Genomic DNA, 20,403 nt, shown 5'->3' with positions numbered 1-20,403 from the left:
CGCCTTAAGAGCCTTCCACATGAGATCAACTTGAAATCTCTTGAAATTTTTATTTTATCTGGTTGTTCAAGACTCAAGAAATTTCCAGAGATTGGAAGAAATATGACATCCTTGTCAGAGCTTTATTTGAACGGGACTGACGTAAAAGAACTACCATCATCAATCAAGCATCTGACTGGCCTTACTTTATTGAATCTTAAAGACTGCAGTGCCCTTTCCAGTTTTTCTGATGTCATTTGTAGTTTAACATCTCTTGAAATTCTTACTCTATCGGGATGCAGGGGTCAACGGCCAAAAGCATCGCATTTGCTTGGGTTCTTGCCCAATGTATCCTCAATTGGTGTTCCCGTTGCTTTTAAAGGAACAATTTTGCTTCTTATGTTCTCTTTCTTAGTGCTGCCACTCTAACTATCAGAGTGCCTTTGTAAGCACTACACTTGTTTTATGGACATTTTGTTTATTCAATGCGCGACATCCTAAACGAGAGCCCATCAACCTATTGTTGCCTAAGTCATTCTTTGGATTAAGGTCTTTAAAATCTCTAGACCTGAGTGACTGCAATTTGTCAGATGGAGCACTTCCTGATGATCTTAGTTGCTTTTCCTCACTGCAGTCTCTGAATCTGAGTAAAAACAATTTTACATGCTTGCCTGATAGCGTTTCTCATCTTTCTAAGCTTAAACTTCTTTGCTTGGATGATTGTAGCGAGCTTCAGTCCTTGCCATATCTTCCATCAAGTACAAATTTTGTAATGGCACGAGGATGTACTTCACTGAAAAATTATTCAAAAAAAGTTGTTTTGTGGACTTTGGGTGAAACAGGATTCACTATTATTAATTGCCTCAGCTTGCTTGAGGTTGAAGAAAACAAAATTACTGAGGTTTCTTTGCTGGACAGCATGCTCAAGGATGAGGTAACTGAGGGTTCTTCGCTGGATATACAGTTCCAGCCATTGTGGCAAAGATACATTGAGGTCTCACTCTCTCTGTCTCTCTCTCACACACACACATTAAACATCTAATTATTTTTGCCTTCTAATATTTTACAGGATCAAATTCGTGAAAGTGAAGGATTTTACAGCGTTTTACATCAAATTGAAATTCCAGAGTGGCTCAAAAATCAGTATTGTGGGTCATCTATAGCAATCCCGCTACATCAGTATGATGTTAGTTGGAGGGGAATCGCCCTATGTGTTGATTTTGAGGTCCACAATTCAAAAGAGGTTTCTTCTGGTCCGGATGTAAAATATATTCATGAGTTTATTTGTCATTTGGACATGGACGGTGGTCCTAAAGATCGTCCTCTAGTCTATATGGTCCCTAGAGAAAAAATCTATGTTGGTTCATTTGGACTTTGGCTATACATATCGCATGCGAGGATTAGAGAACTATTAGATGAACGTAATTGCATTAGGCCATTGATTGTAACCAATAGCCTAGATATTGAGATTAAAGGGTGTGGTGCACGTATACTCTATGAGCCTGATGTGGCAGGATTTGTACGACACCTAGGCCATAAAATTTTTAGGAGCACTGATGCCCTCCGTCAAGGTAGTGAAGATTTCATAAAATGTCATTTGGGCAATTCCCTAAGTCATGATAACGAGGTGGAATCCACTCAGTCCAATGCCCTAATTGACCTGAACCCCAGGCTGAGAAGTGCCCTCAAGTCAATGCTTTCAAGGTTTTATGAGGTGACTTACTATTCATCCCTAAACAACACATTTTTGCAAGGCAGTGATTGTTACACATTAGTATGTACTGAAAATTGTGCAAACAACTAAAATCGAGACACTGATGTGCATCAAGTATTACCTTTTTTGCAACTCTTGTTTCTCTCTCACATATTGAACATTGGAAGACCATATTTTTGTGTATTTTCAGGGAGAAGCACAACACCACTGCTATGATTATATCTTTCCAGAAGTTGCAGTTCCCCAAGCCTGGTTCAGTTATCGAAATTTGGGGTCCTACATAAAAATGGAGTTGCCACCAAACTTGCATAATAATTCGACATGGATAGGGTTAACTATATTTGCCTTTTATACTGTGGACAAGCAATGAGTTGGTTCAAGTTACAAGCCGGATTCAACAATTTTTCTTCACTTTTCTGGTCTCTCAGCTAGTGATGAAGTTCTTCTTGCACCTTACGGAGCCTTTCCCCGCTCTAGAGATGTTTTTGTTGAGTCATCACAAAGACTTCTGGTATTTTACATACCACAAGAGTAGTTTCAGTTGAATCACTGTAGTCACATTTGTGCTCAATTTCAAAGCGATGTCCAAGTTGTGAAATTTAAAATGTGTGGAATCAGTCTTGTATACGAGCAAAATGTCGAAGAGTTTGTGCAAACACTAGTCCAATGCTTTTTAGGGACTCCGGATAACTATCATCCATCTCTTTACCAAAATATTTTAGTTCAACTTGAACAGTTGCAAGACCGCTACAATGAAAGAGGATTTTGTAGCTCTCTCTCACCGGAAAGGTTAAAATTAACTGGGAAGATTTTGTTATAACTTACCATACTTGAATGCATTATATCTCAAAATTTTGAGTTAAAGATTTGTTTTCTGATACTTGCAGGAGGCCTCAAACCATGCCACATCTTCTATCAAGCAATGAAATTTTACCAGAGGGTTTTACTTCATCAGAAAATCACGTAATTGTAGTCGACTCAAGAAATTCTAAGGCACACTAACAGCTCTCTCTCTCTCACAACACTGAGTAATGATAATACAAGAAGAATTTTGTGCATAGATAGACTTATAAGTGCACACAAGAGAAAAGTCCAAGACTGCTAATTTACTGCAGAGGATTTACAACGTTTAAATTCAGCTTCGTTTGGTTGGTTTCAATTTACTCAATTCGTACAGACTCTTGTTATTAAATAAAGTACTTGGATTCTAATCTCGCCTACACTAAAAAGAGAATCATTATGGACCAAAAACCATAAGTTTCAAATCATATAGTATCTCAAAAAAAATCATTTGTTTGGCAAAGACAAGACCACATTAAGAAATCATAACTATTTTAGTTGATGAGGATAAAATTAGGCAGACAAAGGTGACGGTACAGACTTGACAAAGCTGACGGTACAAACTTGACAAGGGTGATGAGATGTTTTGGCCGTCAGCATTACTTCAAGGCTGACGGGGACTTGAAGCAAGAGAACTCCACATAAAGCTGAACATCCTGAAGTTGACGGGATAAACATAGACTGACGGGATAACATAAAACTGACGGCGTCAGTCTATGGAATGTTTGCTCTACACGTTTACGTGTATAAATATATAACTTGCTCCCCACGTTTCATGAAACCTAAGGACTCCTATATGGAAAGAATCCCGTAAAATACGCCCAAGAAGACTCCTATAAGGAAAAGACTTCTACTCCAAGGAAAAGGGGGGCAGCCCTCGCTACTATAAAAACCCAAGCACCCTCACAAACCAAGGTACGCATAATTTACCTTCTCTAGCACTCTAGAGCAGTGAGAATAATTCTAACTTAACCTTCGGAGGGTGTTTGGCCGGTACCACACCGGTACTCCCTGCTAGGTTATTCCTTTTCGTTGTGCAGGTGCCATTTACGAATCGTACGAGGAACGTGTGACTCACTGGTGGTATTATTTCCGGCATCATCAGTTGGCGCCGTCTGTGGGAAACATTTTAGCACATTTTCGCTTCCCGGACAGAAGAGTTACATGGTACTCACTCGCTCAATGGCGACCACCAACGACGTTCAAGAAGAAGAAGCCCCTACGACCGCGCTTGAAAGACAGGTGAGGACACTCGCCGCCGCCGTGGAGCGCCTCACCAAACAAAACCACGACCTAGAAGAGCAACTGAGACAAAAAATGCGGTTCCCAACAACCATGGAGCAGATCAAGAAGGAACCAGCGCCGACAGAAGAAACCAGGAAGGACCCCAGGCCAACAACGCCCCGAGCAAACCAGAACAACAAAACACAAGCATCCCCTCCCTCGCAGAAACCACTCCGCCGCTTGTTATCGCAGAGATGCAAGCCATGAAGGAACAAATGGAGGTTATGATGAATGCTCTCAAGGGACGAGTATCAAGCGACCTTGACGACCTTGTCAACCGAACTGACTCGCCGTTCACCGCCACCGTCAACACCTACCCTTTACCAAGTAAGTTCCGCATGCCACAGATAGACAGTTATGACGGGGTGAAGGACCCACTGGACCACCTGGAGACCTTCATGACCCTAATGCACCTTCAAGGAGTTGCGGACGCCATCATGTGTAGGGCCTTCCCTACAACGCTGAAGGACGCAGCGAGAATTTGGTTCAGCCGACTGACGCCAAACTCCATCAGCACCTTCAAAGAGCTCAGCGCTCAGTTTACCGCACACTTCATTGGAGGCCATCGATACAAGAAGTCTACGGCTTGCTTGATGAGTATGAAGCAGCGAGAAGATGAAACTTTAAGAGCCTACATCTCCCGCTTCAACAAAGAGGCACTCTCGATCGACGAAGCCGACGATAAGATACTTGTTGCGGCATTCACGAATGGCTTGAAGAAGGGTAAGTTTTTGTTTTCCCTATACAAAAACGACCCAAAAACCATGTCGGAGGTACTTTATCGCGCCACAAAGTATATGAACGCTGAAGATGCACTGTTAGCTCGGGAAGAAAGGCCCAGGAAAAGAGAAAGGCAGGAAGACAATCGGCAGGACCAAGGCCGAAAGAAGGCAAGAATAGGAGACCGAAGGGACGAAAGGCGCCCTAAGCCCCTAGGGGGAAGGTTCACAAGCTTCACTCCGCTAACAGCCCCGATAGATCAAGCCCTTATGCAAATCAAAGACGAAGAGGCTCTGACGTTCCCGGGAAAACTGAAAAGCGACCCCAACAAACGCTCCCGGGATAAGTATTGCCGATTCCACCGCGACCACGGCCACGACACAGCTAACTGCTATGACCTCAAGCAGCAGATTGAAGCCCTTATCAGACAAGGAAAGCTGTAGAGATTCGTTAGCAAGGAGAAAACGAATCCCCCCGAACAAGACCAACGTCCCCGACGGGACAATGAGCGTCCGAGACCCCTGATCGGAGATATAAGGATGATCGTAGGGGGAACGGGTGCCGCCGGGTCATCCAAGAAGGCCCACAAGACCTACCTTCGGATGGTACAAAATGTTCAGTTGACGGGAGTCGTACCAAAGATAGCACGGAGAGAGGGTCCCATAATCGGATTCTCGGAAGAAGACGTGCGACGCCTTCACCATCCACATGACGACGCACTCGTCGTCAACTTGCGTGTAGGGGATTACAATATGCACCGGGTGCTGATTGACAATGGCAGCTCAGCAGATATCTTGTACTACACAGCATTCCAACAGATGAGGATCGACAAGGAATGACTGATCCCAACAAATGCCCCGCTTGTTGGCTTCGGCGGGAGCCGAGTATTCCCACTGGGCGCGGTCACATTATCCGTACTTGTAGGTGATTACCCTCAACAGATAGCCAGGGACGTGACATTCTTGGTAGTTGATTGCTCGTCGGCCTACAATGCTATCCTCGGGAGACCCACGCTCAACTCGTGGAAGGCGATAACCTCCACCTACCACCTGATGATAAAGTTCCCAACTGACTACGGAGTAGGGGAGCTGCGCGGGAGTCAGATGGCCGCACGCGAATGCTACATAGCTATGATGGAAATGGAGGATCAGGTTTAGGCTTTAAGCATAGAAGAGCACCGGACGGTAACGGAGCCGGTTGAGAAGTTAGAAGAGATATCCCTTGACAGTTCCGATCCTGGCCGGACAACCAAAGTTGGAACGCTCACTAACCCCATGGTCCGTCAGGAGCTCATAACCTTCCTCAGATACAATCAAGACGTATTCGCATGGGGTCATGAAGATATGCCAGGAATAGACCCTTCAGTCATGGTGCACAGGTTGAATGTGTCGCCCGCCTTTCCACCTATCAGACAGAAGAAAAGGGTGTTTGCCCCCGAGCGAGACCGAGCCATAGCAGAGGAAGTCAGAAAGCTACAGGAAGCGAGCTTCATTAGGGAAGTATACTATCCCGACTGGTTGGCAAATGTAGTAATGGTCAAAAAGGCGAGTGGGAAATGGCGAATGTGTGTGGACTTCACCGATCTTAACAAGGCCTGCCCCAAGGATAGCTACCCCCTACCGAGGGTTGATGTCCTAGTAGACTCTACAGCCCGACACTAGTTGCTGAGCTTCATGGACGCTTTCTCGGGGTACAACCAAATCCGAATGCACGAAGCCGACCAGGAGAAAACGTCATTCGTGACTAGCCAAGGCCTCTTCTGTTACAAGGTCATGCCCTTCGGCCTGAAGAACGCAGGCGCAACGTACCAAAGGCTCATGAACAAAATGTTTGCGCAACAGATTGGGAGGAATGTCCAGGTCTACGTAGACGACATGCTAGTCAAAAGCCGAAGGGAGGAAGATCATCTAGGAGATCTCAAAGAAACATTCGACACACTTCGCTCCTACAACATGAAGCTCAATCCGGGGAAATGTGCCTTTGGAGTGACAGCAGGAAAATTCTTGGGATTCATGGTATCTCAAAGGTGAATCGAGGCAAACCCGGACAAGATCCGGGCCATTATGGATATGGCACCACCAAGAAATGTGAAGGAGGTGCAAAGCCTCAATGGAAAGATAGCGGCGCTAAATAGGTTCGTGTCAAGGGCGACGGACAAATGCTTGCCCTTCTTCCGAACATTAAAGAAATCCTTCGAATGGACTGACGAATGCCAGCAAGCCTTCGAAGAACTGAAGGCTTACCTCTCCTCCCCACCACTGCTAAGCCCATCGCAGCCAGGAGAAGAACTTTTCCTCTATCTAGCCGTTTCCCCCACAGCCGTTAGCGCAGCCTTGGTCAGAGAAGAAGAGAAAGTACAAAAACCCGTGTACTACGCAAGCCGAGCACTTCACGGTGCCGAAGAAAGATACCCGCCCATGGAGAAACTTGCCTTCGCATTAGTTACGGCAGCCTGTAAACTCAAACCATACTTCCAAGCTCATACTATAAACGTCCTGACTGACAAGCCCTTACGACGGGCAATGAGCAGCCCTGAGGCCGCGGGACGATTGGCGCTATGGGCTATAGAGCTGAGCGAATTTGACATTCAGTATCGCCCGCGGACCGCCATCAAGGGACAGATCGTCGCCGACTTCATAGTTGAGTTCACTCAGGAAGAGGACAAGGGGGCAACAGAGTCCCCTCAATGGAGCATATATACGAACGGATCGTCCAACAGGCAAGCCGCAGGGGTCGGCATTATGCTACTATCGCCAGAAGGAGACACCATCGAATGTATGATCCATCTCGACTTCCCTGCCACCAACAATGAATCGGAGTATGAGGCTCTGATAGTGGGGCTTGACCTTGCCAAAGCAGCAGGAGCCGCGAGGGTAGTCATATATTGCGATTCACAGGTCATCACTAACCAAATAAACGGAGACTACGATTGCAAGGGCGAAAAGATGAAAAGGTACCTTGATGAAGTAAGGACAAGGGTGGGTGACCTCGAAGCAAAAGTCGTCCAGATTCCCAGAGAAGAAAACGAGAGAGCCGACCGTCTCGCGAAGGCCGCTTCAGCTGAACAAATGGTCATCCCTGGTAATGTACTCTCTTTCGTACAGCTTTCCCCGCTAATAGATCTCAGCAACATGCAGGAAATATGCTCCGACAGTAGTTGGACGGCGCCGTTAGTTTCGTACCTAAAAAACGGGGTCTTACCAGACGAGAAGGAAGCCGCAAGGAAACTTAAAGTCCAGGGGGCGAGGTTCGTCCTGATAAAAGACGTCCTGTATAAAAGAGGTTTCTCCCGACCATATCTGAGATGCTTAGGTACGGAAGAGGCAGACTACGTCATGAGAGAGGTACATGAAGGAATCTGCGGAAACCACTCAGGGTCTAGATCGTTGGTACACAAGCTTGTGCGAGCAGGGTATTATTGGCCCACCATGCAGAAGGACGCCGAAGCCTATGTCAGGGCCTGCGATAAATGCCAAAGGTTCAGCAATATTATTAGACAACCAACCGAAGAGCTGACCCCGATGACAGCCCCATGGCCGTTCGCACAGTGGGGATTAGATATTATGGGGCCATTCCCTACAGCCGTACGACAGCTAAAATTCCTGGTAGTAGGCATCGACTATTTCACAAAATGGATGGAAGCTGAAGCTTTGGCAACAATTACAGAAAAGAACGTGCCGAGCTTTGTTTGGAGATGTATCATATGCAGGTTTGGCATTCCTAGAGTCTTTGTCTCGGAAAACGGGAGACAATTCGACAACAACCCCTTCCGGGATTTTTGCTCACAGTTAGGAATAAAGAACCACTACTCCTCCCCCGCCCACCCTCAAGCTAATGGACAGGTCGAAGTCACAAACCGATCCTTGCTCAAGATTATCAAGACTCGGCTCGAGGGGGCAAAGGGTATATGGCCCGAAGAATTGCCAAGCATACTATGGGCATACAGGACGACGGCAAGAACACCCACGGGAGAGACACCGTTCCGCCTGACGTACGGGGGTGAAGCAGTTATCCCAGCCGAAGTTGGACTCACAAGCTACAGGGTGCACAACCATGATGAGAACAAAAACGATGAGGCTATGCGACTACAGCTCGACCTAGTGGACGAGATCAGAGCAGCAGCAGAACAAAGGCTCGCCAGGTACCAGGACCGCATGGCCAAACACTACAACTCTTGAGTCCGACATAAAGACTTCCAAGTTGGAGACCTTGTTCTTAGAAAGGTCATGGGTGCCACTAGGGACCCTACTCAAGGGAAACTCGGTCCCAATTGGGAAGGACCTTACCGAGTTACTTCGTGGCAGAGAAAAGGTACTTACCACCTAGAGACATTGGAAGGACAGAAGCTACCACACCCATGGAACGCCGAACACCTACGGAAGTATTACCAATAGGAGCGACAGCATGAAGACCGACCTATTTTTTTATTATTCCAGCAAACTTTAGTTTTACTCCTCGGATTTATCATTTACTTTAGTTTTTTCTTTGTTTTGCAACAAACACTTTTTAGCCCGAAGGGCAGGATTCGGTTTTAATTACTTTTATTTAAATGCATGCCAATAAGAGGAGTTTATTCAGAAATTGCTGGAGTATTTATTCTTTCTACGGTCCACTAATTTCACATCCTAGGATGACTAAGTCCATAAAACAAGGTCCTAAAAACTGACGGACCAAAAAGGTGTCAAAAGACATCAAGGCCAAGGCCAAGAAGCTGACGGTCCGAAAAGCTAAAAGCTAAAAGGCTGACGGTCCAATAAGATGGAGCAACCATCATGTGGACAAGGTCCTCAAAACTGACGGACCGACAAAGATGTCAAAAGACATCGCCTAAAAACTGACGGACCGACAAAGATGTCAAAAGACATCGCCTAAAAACTGACAGACTAAAAAGGTGTCAAAAGACATCAAGGCCGAAGCCAAGAAGCTGACGGTCCGAAAAAGCTAAAAGCTAAAAGGCTGACGGTCCAATAAGATGGCGCAACCATCATGTGGACAAGGTCCTCAAAACTGACGGACCGACAAAGATGTCAAAAGACATCGCCTAAAAATTGACGGACTAAAAAGGTGTCAAAAGACATCAAGGCCGAAGCCAAGAAGCTGACGGTCCGAAAAAGCTAAAAGCTAAAAGACTGACGGTCCAATAAGATGGAGCAACCATCATGTGGACAAGGTCCTCAAAACTGACGGACTGACAAAGATGTCAAAAGACATCGACTAAAAACTGACGGATCAAAAAGGTGTCAAGACATCAAAGCCAAGGCCGAGAAAATGACGGTCCGAAAAGGCTAAAAAAAAAAAAAAAAAAAAAAAAAAAAAAAAAAAAAAAAAGAGAACTAACGGTCAGAAAAGATTGACGACTTTAAAAAGGTGCGACCAACCAAGAGCTGTAAACCGACGATCATAAAGCTGACGGGGTTTTCAGCAGTTGAAAGAACTAACGTATTCCAAGCAGACGGGAATTTTTAAAGAGATAAAAGCTACCGAAATGAAATACATGTGCAACTGTACATAAAACGACAAAGGCACTTAAACATGGTTTAAAACTACAACTGTTTAAAAATTACAACTGTTTTCCAAAAAATCTAAAAAGCAACAGTTTTATACATAGCTACAATTAAGCAGCAGGAATGTCAGTAGGGTTGCCGTCAGCCTGATGATCTTCAACATCCATGATCACGGCTGGAGAATCAGAAGTTGTAGGGTTAGCGGCAGGCTGTGCCAGGACTACACTGCCGTCATGCTCCGGAGTAGGGCCAGGCTGAGGAGAGCCGTCGTCTCCATCATCCATTGTAATCCCAGACAAGTCCAGCTCCGGGAAGGCTGACGCAACCTGTCGAAGGCAATCATCGAACCCAGTGCCGTAATACTGACCACATGAGTCGATAAAAGACTGCGACGCTTTGAAGTCTCTAATCGCGTCAGTCCCCGCCATCTGTAGCTTCTCCTCCAGAACCGTCACTTCTCCTTGGAGCTTGTCGTTCTGGCCACTGACCGCCGTCAATTTTTCCTTAACCTCTTGCAGCTCCTGGTTAAGGAGACGGACGGCTTCCTTGTACTGAGCCTGCTGATTCAACAGGTTCCTGTTGTGGCTACGAACTCGGCTGACGACCCCCTCCTTCGCCACACAACGGTCACGAAGGGCCTTGACACGAACCAAGGCCTAAAAGAATGCATCCGTCAGTTAAAAAGTACACCAAAACAAGATACGGCATGTTCAACCCAAAAATGTGAGAAACCTACCCTGGAGAGATCAAAGAGGGCCGACGCCCCTAAATCCTCCGTCCCCACTTGGTCACAGGGCTCCATGTCCGTCGATTTTATCAGAGATTCAACCTCCCTGACGGCATATTCCTTGTGGGTTAGGAGACGGCACGGACCCTCGTTGACGGGACCAGTGGAAGTCATCACCCCCTTTCCCGCGCTATGGCTAGACTTCGGAGGGGACTTTTCCCTCAATGGTTTGTCTGCAGGAGTGACGACAGTCTTTTTTAATGGACGGCCGTCACTCCCGTCAGGTTTCCTCTTCGCCACTTTGGCGACGGCCTTGGGGGTTGATGAGGCTTCCCCTCCTGCCTCCTTAGCCTTCCTCTCTTCCTTCTGATGAGCTGCGGCGGCCCGTATCCTTTGCTTCGCGGATTCCATCTCTACAACACAAAGAAGACAATTGGGGAAAGGGACGGAAAAATAAAACTGGCGGGAAAATAAAAGTCTACTCACGTCGGCACGCAAACTCTTCCAACCTACGAGCTTCCGCTGACGGATCTGGACCCCCACAGTATAAATGGAGGGTGTCAAGGGTGATCAAATGCCTGCACTTGCGATCTTCCAAAGGGATTTCTAGAACCCGTTGGATGAACCCCTCCTGCTCGTCAGTTATGTGCGTACGGGTATAAGCTGAAAGAAATAAGAAGTGTTAGTACCGTCGCCTCAAAAAACACACGAGCCTCATAGTTGACGGGATTAACCTGAATCCCTGACAAAGGCCCAGGTGTTGTCAAAATAACCGCGGGGCATCATCGTCCACTCCTCCTGACGGCAAACCCAATCCGTCCCTTCAACAAAAAAATACCTACTCTTCCAGTTCCTATTTGAGTCTGGCATATCTGACACTAGCCGTAGCCCTTTCTCCCGGACATTAAAGTGATATGTCCCCTTAGACGAGGCGATGTGGTGAGGCCTATAACAATAAAAGAATTCTCCTAATGTAAGCTGACGGTGTCCTCCACTAAGACTGCCCCATAGGATTTCAGCTCCTATAAAAGTCCTCCAGGCGTTTGGGGCAACCTGGGTGACGGATATTCCAAGGAAGTCAGCAAGTTGACGGTGTAGAGCCGTCAACGGTAACCTCAGGCCCGCAGCAAACATGGCATCATACATGCCGACGTCAGCTGTCCTCCCGGAGTAACACCTCTCACCCTCTCTAGGGAGACGGATGGGGATGTGGTCTGGGATTTGGTAACGAACCCGCAACTCCCTAAAAACTTTACCACTCATCCCAGGCAAAAATTTGTTGACGGCCCAATCCTCATGAAGAATGAAGGGACGGTTATCTCCGGGACCCTCCGAGGTTCCTTCACTGGATCTCTCATCCCCGTCACTATCCTCTCCGTCAACATCCATTCCATCCCCGTCGTTTTCGTCCCCTCTTCCCTCATCCTCATCTCCCTCAGCAAAACTCTCATCGCCGTCAGGAGATTGGGCTGACGACTCTCTCTCTGACGGGAGGGAAAAGTCTGACTCGTTTCCAGAACCAAAGGTTTCGTCGTAGCCCGCTCCTTCGCGGACTGACGACTTGTCACAAGACACATCACTCGACATCTGACTACCTACAAGTGACGGGCTCAAACTAAGTACCTAGGCTGACGGCCTCACTAATGAGGCAAAAATAAAAAAGAAAAAGAAGGAAGGAGAGAGGAGATGAAAACTTACCGGTACAGAAGCCTTCTGGATGGCTCTAAAGGCAGCAACGAATAAACCGACGGAAGTGAAGCTGACGAAAGGTAGACGACGGTCTTTCTCTCCAAGATCAGCAAGGTTGGAATAGTGAAAAATGACTGGAAAGTGCTGTTTATATATGGAAAAAAAATGGCGCGGAAGACGAAGCGACGTCTCATTAGAAGCGAAGCCAATAGGAACGAGCCACCTGTCCAAGGTATTAAATGCACAGATCCACGCAAACAATATCCCTGCCTCTTTTGAAAACAAACTCCATAACCCGTCAGTACATAGTCTGACGGAGGTATGGAGTAGGGGGCAAATGATGAGGATAAAATTAGGCAGACAAAGGTGACGGTACAGACTTGACAAAGTTGACGGTACAGACTTGACAAAGCTGACGGTACAAACTTGACAAGGGTGATGAGATGTTTTGGCCGTCAGCATTACTTCAAGGCTGACGGGGACTTGAAGCAAGAGAACTCCACATAAAGCTGAACATCCTGAAGTTGACGGGATAAACATAGACTGACGGGATAACATAAAACTGACGGCGTCAGTCTATGGAATGTTTGCTCTGCACGTTTACGTGTATAAATATATAACTTGCTCCCCACGTTTCATGAAACCTAAGGACTCCTATATGGAAAGAATCCCGTAAAATACGCCCAAGAAGACTCCTATAAGGAAAAGACTTCTACTCCAAGGAAAAGGGGGGTAGCCCTCGCTACTATAAAAACCCAAGCACCCTCACAAACCAAGGTACGCATAATTTACCTTCTCTAGCACTCTAAAGTAGTGAGAATAATTCTAACTTAACCTTCGGAGGGTGTTTGGCCGGTACCACACCGGTACTCCCCACTAGGTTATTCCTTTTCGTTGTGCAGGTGCCATTTACGAATCGTACGAGGAACGTTTGACTCATTGGTGGTATTATTTCCGGCATCATCATTAGTAATGTATTTGTAATAAGTTATGTAAATATGTATGGAATGTCATTTCTGATGATATCCATGTTACCACAGGAAACTCCAGCTGATATTAAGCCTTCAACCATGGAACCTGAGAATTCCTATGCCAACCAGGATGAGCAGGTATAGATTCTTAGGATTAATTGTTAATCAGTGATGCATATGAGCAAATAAAATTAATCTTTAGTGTGTGTCTGTGTGCATTTCAATTTAATTCTTAAATTTGGTAGTCTTGATTTCCTGTTACCCATTGTTAGCTCTGTTTACTAGTTCCTTATTTGTTTCGTCTTGCGTTTGGGCCTCACTCGGAAGTTTTTTTTTAATAAGTAGCTTTACTAGTAGAAATTGTTTCCGGAGTTTATGGAGTCACTGTCTTTCTGTTTGTGTCTTTGAGTCTGCATTTATAATTGCTTCTTCTATTTTGGTTTGTTTTTTGTTGGGTTCTGTGCTTTCTTTGAAGAATTTTGTGGGTTCTTGTTCAAAACTTTTGATTCAATATGGGTGGCTCTGTTTTTTTCTTCGTCGAATCAAAATCATTTGAGTTTTCAGTTGAGGAAGGTGGTATGTTTTACCAGCTGCATATTTACGAGAGAGGCAGAGATTCTCTAAGATCAATATTTATGGGAAGAGGAAGTGCAAAGAGACTAGTGTTCAATGTGGAAGAACTGATCTCCAGGCAGTCTAGTGGGCAGTTTGCAAAATCTTGCCGTGAGGGGGACAAATGCTTTATTCTTCAGTTGGGTTCCAACTCTCACGGAGCTTTCTTATTAATTTCGGAACTCGCTCATGGTCATCGTAAGGGTTCTATAGTGGTGCCTGAAGGGAAGACGTTTACACCTGAGGAAGGTGTTAGCCCCAGAGTCTCTAGCTCCCAGGCAAGCTATCACAGGTATTCCTTTTAGAGCATCCACACTAGATGTGGTAAATGTGCCAAATGCCAAATATTTGGCACATTTGCCACACCAAACACCAAAAACCCTCTTTATCAGATGTTCCAAATGCCATAATTTTTGCAACATATGAACAGTGTCGTTGCATATTTGCCACTGTACAGACGAAAATGGTATAACTGATTAATATTTTTTTATTCTCTTTTCTCTCTCCTCTCTCTTTAGTTTATTCTTTTCTCTTCTCTCTCACCTCTGTTCTCTCTCACCGATTCCCTCTCTCTTATAAATTGTTGATCTTGATCCGTCATCGCCGATCTCTCACCGGTTGCATTTTGTATCGTCATCGCCAATCTCTCCGGGCATTGTCATCGTCATCATCATCGCCAATCGGAATCGACGTGGGCGTCGACATTGAGGTGAGATCGAAGTGTTCATCACGATCGTGGGCATCGACGTTGAGATCTTGATCGTGGGCATCGACGTTGAGGTGAGGTGAGATCTTGATCGTGGGTTACCGGTGCTAGTGGGTTTGAGTTGATCAGAGTGTTTTTTGGGTTTGAGTTGATCAGAGTGCTAGTGGGCATCGACGTTGAGTTGATCAAGATCTTGATCGTGGGTTGAGGTGAGGTGAGATCTTGATCGGAGTGTTTTCTGGGTTTGAGTTGCTGTGTTTTTTGGGTTTGAGTTGTTGTGCTAGTGGGTGTTGCTCTGTTTTTAATGGGTTTTGTGGTGGGTTGTTGATGACGGTGGTTGTGGTGGTGGTTTTGTTTTTAGTTTTTTGTTTTGCAATGGATTGTGGCTGCCACAGTGGTGGCAACGGCGGCAGCAATGTTGTGGTTGTTATTTATCGTGTTAGATATATTATTTTAATGTGTAGTAAATATTATTTTAATGTATAGAATTGAATGATAAAACATCTAATAAATGGGATATTGTAAAATGATGTGGTAAAATAATAAAGTAGGTCTTTGGTGTGGCAAAATTGCATTTTTTTTGCAACATCTGCTGTGAATGCTCTTAGAGATGCCTCAAAATCCTTTACATCGGTGGTGGCGGGGAAACGGAATAACAACGATGGCGGAGATGATAAAGGGAAGAAAAAAAATGTATTGATTCAAAATACAAATCCTGAGCAACCTAGGGTGAAGAGTCTATCAGTCTCCAGCCGTAATAATCGTGAGGAAAGTTTCCTAGGATAGAGGGAGCCTCCTAGGGCGAAGATTTTGTCAGAATCCAGCCGTGTTAACCGGGTTACCTGCAAGGATGGTACTTTGGGACAGAGAGATCAAATTGGGGCGAATATTTTGTCAACAATTGATGGGATTGAAGATAAAGGTATTAAAGTTGAGTTGACGTTGGATCTAATTTTGTGTCTGGAGCGTGGGTTAGATGGGAATTGGGCTGTAGTGTGGTCTGAAGTTAAGGAAGTGGGCCCAAAAGTGGTGCAACCTAGAAAGCCCACTATTCAAAATTTTCAAAAGGTTAGTACCTCCGGCCCATTTAAATACGTAAAGCCCAAACTTGTTTGGAGGCCACGTCAAAGCCAATCTTTGGCAAACCCAGTACATAGGCAGCGGGGTAATTCTGAACTCATAGCCTTGGGTGTGAGTGAGTCTCAGGTTCTGCCTTCAAGACAAGTGGATCCGAGCTTAAGGGTGTGTTTGTTTTGGGTGAAAATGGTTTCAGGAAATCATTTTTTGTAAAATAGGCTGTTTGGTTGGTTTTGAAAATTGAATTTTCCGGAAATCATTTTCAGTTAACCGTAAAAAAGCAGCGTTGACCACGGAAATTCATTACCGTTCCTATTTTCACTTCAAATGATTTCCGGAACTAAGACGCGCAAAGAGAGCTCACAGACGCGCAAAGGGAGAATGAGAGAGAGAAAGAACGATCTCGTGAACGCACCACGTCGAGGAAGAAAGATCGCGCCGTCGATTGCGATCTCGTCTTCGCGCCGATCGCGATCTCGCGAAGCGTCGATCGACGCTTCATGAGATCGCGATCGGTGCGGTGTTTCGCGAGATCACGATCGACGCTTTGCGAGATCAGCGTCGATCGCGATCTCGCGAAGCACCGCGCCGATCTCGCCTTCGCCTCCACCGTGCGATCTCGCCCCTCGTCGAACCCAGTCACCTCTCTCTCTTCCTTCTTCTCTCAATTTGACCAAATTTGATGATTTTTTTTTCTGGGTTTTGTACGTGTTTTTCTGGGTTTTGTCTCTTCCTTCTTCTTTTCCAAACACATGAAAACATTTTCCTTTTCAGAAAATAGCATTTCTGGAAAATGGAATATTTTCCGGAATGCTTTTATATGAACCAAACACAGCATAAGTGACGATGGGTTGACGCCGATGAGAGTATTGGATACTCCGGCGATCGGAAAAGTGTCAGCATCAAGGTGTAGTTCTGTTTTAGGCAATCCCAACCCCGGCAAGGCTATCTTCTCTGGGTTCTTGGGCTCCGTTGCCGAGGAAACTCAGGGATTAAGTAGGTGGGACGCTGGGTTCACCGGAGATTTGGTGGTTAGCTCGGCAGTGGTTGGGATTCAGCCTCCAGATTATGATAGAGGGGTCGCCAATCTTGTGTTGACAACCATGGGTGGATCACAATAGATTCTCCCCTCTCTCAGGCTTGGGTTTTGGTTTGGTAGCTGAGGTTAAGGAAGGGGAAGCTCATGAAGAAGAATGGAGCAGTGGATTAGTGGATTTTGTTGGGGATTTTCAGCCAGATTTTGGGTTGCATATTCTCCCGTGGGAAGTTAGTGGGGTGGATGACAGTGGTTGTGTCTTTGGTGAGAAGGATAATTGGATGTTGGATTGTGAACCTTTGTCTCGATGGGAACCTTTGGCTCAGGACTCTATCGAGGGAACACAGGTGACGAAGTCTGGGCCACCTTCGAATTGGGTGTCACAGTTGATGAAAATTTTTTGTAAAATGGTGGGCTTCCCTATAGTGAAACATGAAGCTCATTGTTTGGCTCTATTTCGCATCCTGGAACAGGAATGTCTCAAGGTGAATGATGCCGGGGTGTCTAGCGACCTGGAAACTCAGGGACGAGAGGTCTCAGGGAGGTTAAGGGGCTTATTTCTTGTGTTAATTACGATGGAGTCTCTGCTAGGAATAGGAAGGGGGGTGCTGATTGTCTTAAATGACTCTACGACTACTTTCTTGGAATGTAAGGGGGCTTAACAATCCCAGGAAGAGAGTGGTTTGTAAGAATCTGCTAAAAGAGTGGAAGTGTGATATTGTATGTTTTCAAGAAACGAAAGTATCTTCTTGTGATGTTGCTTTTGTGCGGAGTTTATGGGGTAGTCCTTTTATTGATTGGGCTACTTTTGGGCTACTTTCGATGCTGTGCAGACTTCGGGAGGGGTCCTGCTGATTTGGGATAAGATGGTCTTTGAGAAGTTGGATGTTATGGTTGGACTATTTTCTATCAGTGTATTATTGAGTGGAGTGGTGGATGACTTTGTTGGGCTTGTACAGGTGTGTATGGTCTTAATGACAATGGTCAGCGGTATACTTTATGGGAGGAGTTATCCCAAGTGCGTGCCAGGTGGCCTATGGCTTGGTGTCTTGTAGGTGATTTCAATATTATCAGGTACCCTAGTGAAAGGATTGGTTGTGAGTCTTTTAGCCCTGCTATGTTCGCATTCTCAGATTTTATTGAGAATAATTCTTTAGTTGATTTACCTTTAGAGGGGGCCTCCTTCACTTGGTTTAGAGATTTTGGTGTCCCCTCCATGTCAAGAATTGATAGGGCATTGGTTCCTCTTGATTGGGAGGAGCACTACGTCAATGTATCCCAACGGGTGCTTTCCCGCGTTCTTTCTGACCATTGCCCTCTTTTGTTGGAAGCTAGTGTTGTTCGGCATGGTCGAAGTGTCTTTAAATTTGAAAATATGTGGTTGAAAGTCGAGGGTTTTGTTGATAGAGTTAAGCATTGGTGCGATGGGTACAGTTTCGCGGGCTCTCCAAGCTTTATTTTGGCTCAAAAGTTAAAGGCTCTGAAAGCAGATTTAAAAAAATGGAACAGGGAGGAGTTTGGTGATTTGGCTTTTAGAAAGAACTTGCTGACTGAGTTGATGGGTTTAGATGCGAGAGAGGAGTTGGTGGGCCTTTCAGATGAGGATTTCGACACCCGGTCTTACTACCATGAGATTCGGGCTGCCTCGAATTCTTTATTGCCTTGGAAGGGTGTTTGGAAACCAAAGATTTCTAAGCGTGTGGCATTCTTTCTGTGGATTGCTGCACATAGTCGAATCTTCACTTTGGATAATCTAATGCTTAAGGGTCACCCTTTGGCTAATTGGTGTTGTATGTGTTGCTGTGATGGGGAGTCGGTTGACCACCTTCTTCTTCATTGTCCTGTTACTCATTCCCTATGGGTTTTCATGCTTTAGGCTTTTGGTATTCATTGGGTTATGCCGGGTTCAATGGCGTGTTTGTTATCTAGTTGGCATCAGTAGCTTGGGAAGCATAATTCGGAAATTTGGAATTTGGTTCCAGGGTGCTTAATGTGGATTGTGTGGTTGGAGCGAAATCGTCGATCTTTTGAAGATAAAGAGAAAACATTGTAGGAGTTAAAGATTTTATGCTAACGCAGTCTAATGGAGTGGTCTCCTTATAGGGGTTTTACTGAGTGTTCCTCTCTCTTTGAGTTTATGCCTTCCCTTAGCTTAGTTTCCTGACTTCTCTCTTGCTGTTGTGTTGAGTTGTGCTGTGTTGCTGTTGTGTTGTTGTTGTGTTGTTGTTCATCATCATGAACATCTTGTACTTGTCATTTATTTTTTTCCTCTTTAATATAAGTTTTCTGATTACCTATCAAAAAAAAAAGTTATGTAAATGGTTAGGATTAAGTTACGTATTTTCAGGTTCTTGTTATCGAATAAAGTACTTGGATTCAAATCCCTCCTACACTAAAATAAAAATTATCACGGAACATACACTATAAATTTCAAATTATATATTATCTTAAAAGATAACTATGTTTGGCGAATACATGACCACATAAAAGACAATTCTTAAGTAAAGGGTCATGATCAAGTTACATTCGGTGTAAGTTTAGGCAATATTACATCACCTAACAACTTCGTATTGGATTAAAATTTTCAAAATCCCACCTTTGGAATACAAGTTCTCTATATTCGTAACATACAAACCAAATCTTGTTTCAATTGGATGTTACTTACTAATACAAAGTACTAGTTAATCTATAAACTCATCTTTTATACATGATTTTAAAATACAAAAACTTGAAATTTAAATTTTGATAGATGATATAATTAATGTAATTTTATTATCTTGAAATTTTGCAAGCATGAAAAGTATAAAATATATATATACATATTCTAATTGTGAAATTGTCAAAATTTGCATTCAATAAAAATATTTAGTGTAAAATTGTTTATATATGTAAGGCAAACTTAAACAAAACACATTTTGAACTTCTATATTCACATTTAATGTATTATTGTTAATCAACAATAAAATACTAAATCTGATGAAATAGAAAGTAAAATTAAAAAAAAAAACCTAAAAATTAGTTTTTTTTTTTTTTTTTGAGAATCGCCTAAAAATTAGTATTTAGGATTGTGAAATCAAGACCAAGCTATTGAAGGTCAAAGTAACAATAAATTTTATTACTAAAGCAAACTGTCACTGTAAGAGTAGACAAGCATGCTTACATAAATTTCTAGGACTAAACCTAAATCCTAATTGACTTGTGTTAAAACCCAATTATGGATGTCAAAAATAACATCGAATCTTGAAAATTAAACAAAATTGTAATAACTCAGTGTGACCTAAAATATCTGCAACAAAAAAGGAACTTAAATAAATTAAATGGACAAATAGTAAAATGGATTCTAAAATTAAACAAACAAGATTAAAATTAAATTCTTTTTGTGTTTTTGACTGCATCAGGTGTGCACGGTTCCTAGAAGAACTAATTTTACTGATCCATCATTTTGAATAACTGTATGAATGAATGAATTGACATATATTTATATATGTGTGTGTATGTGTGTGTTATAGATGACTACTCTGATTAGATTTATTGCTCGTCATGC

At 44.2% G+C, this 20,403-nt stretch overlaps 1 protein-coding gene across 1 annotated transcript; it reads left to right on the top strand.

Moving 5' to 3' along the window:
- The first annotated feature begins 102 nt into the window (after positions 1–102).
- LOC126721296 (disease resistance protein RPS4-like) lies at positions 103–2,080 on the top strand. Its single transcript, XM_050424351.1, has 5 exons — positions 103–340; positions 570–737; positions 822–973; positions 1,049–1,693; positions 1,884–2,080. Exons 1-5 carry the CDS (start codon positions 103–105, stop codon positions 2,061–2,063), a joined length of 1,383 nt encoding a protein of 460 aa, XP_050280308.1. The 3' UTR covers positions 2,064–2,080.
- The last annotated feature ends 18,323 nt before the right edge of the window (positions 2,081–20,403 follow it).

This window comes from Quercus robur, chromosome 4 (genome assembly GCF_932294415.1).
Source record: "Quercus robur chromosome 4, dhQueRobu3.1, whole genome shotgun sequence".
Taxonomy (NCBI): domain Eukaryota; kingdom Viridiplantae; phylum Streptophyta; class Magnoliopsida; order Fagales; family Fagaceae; genus Quercus; species Quercus robur.
This window is presented reverse-complemented; position numbering and strand designations above follow the sequence as displayed.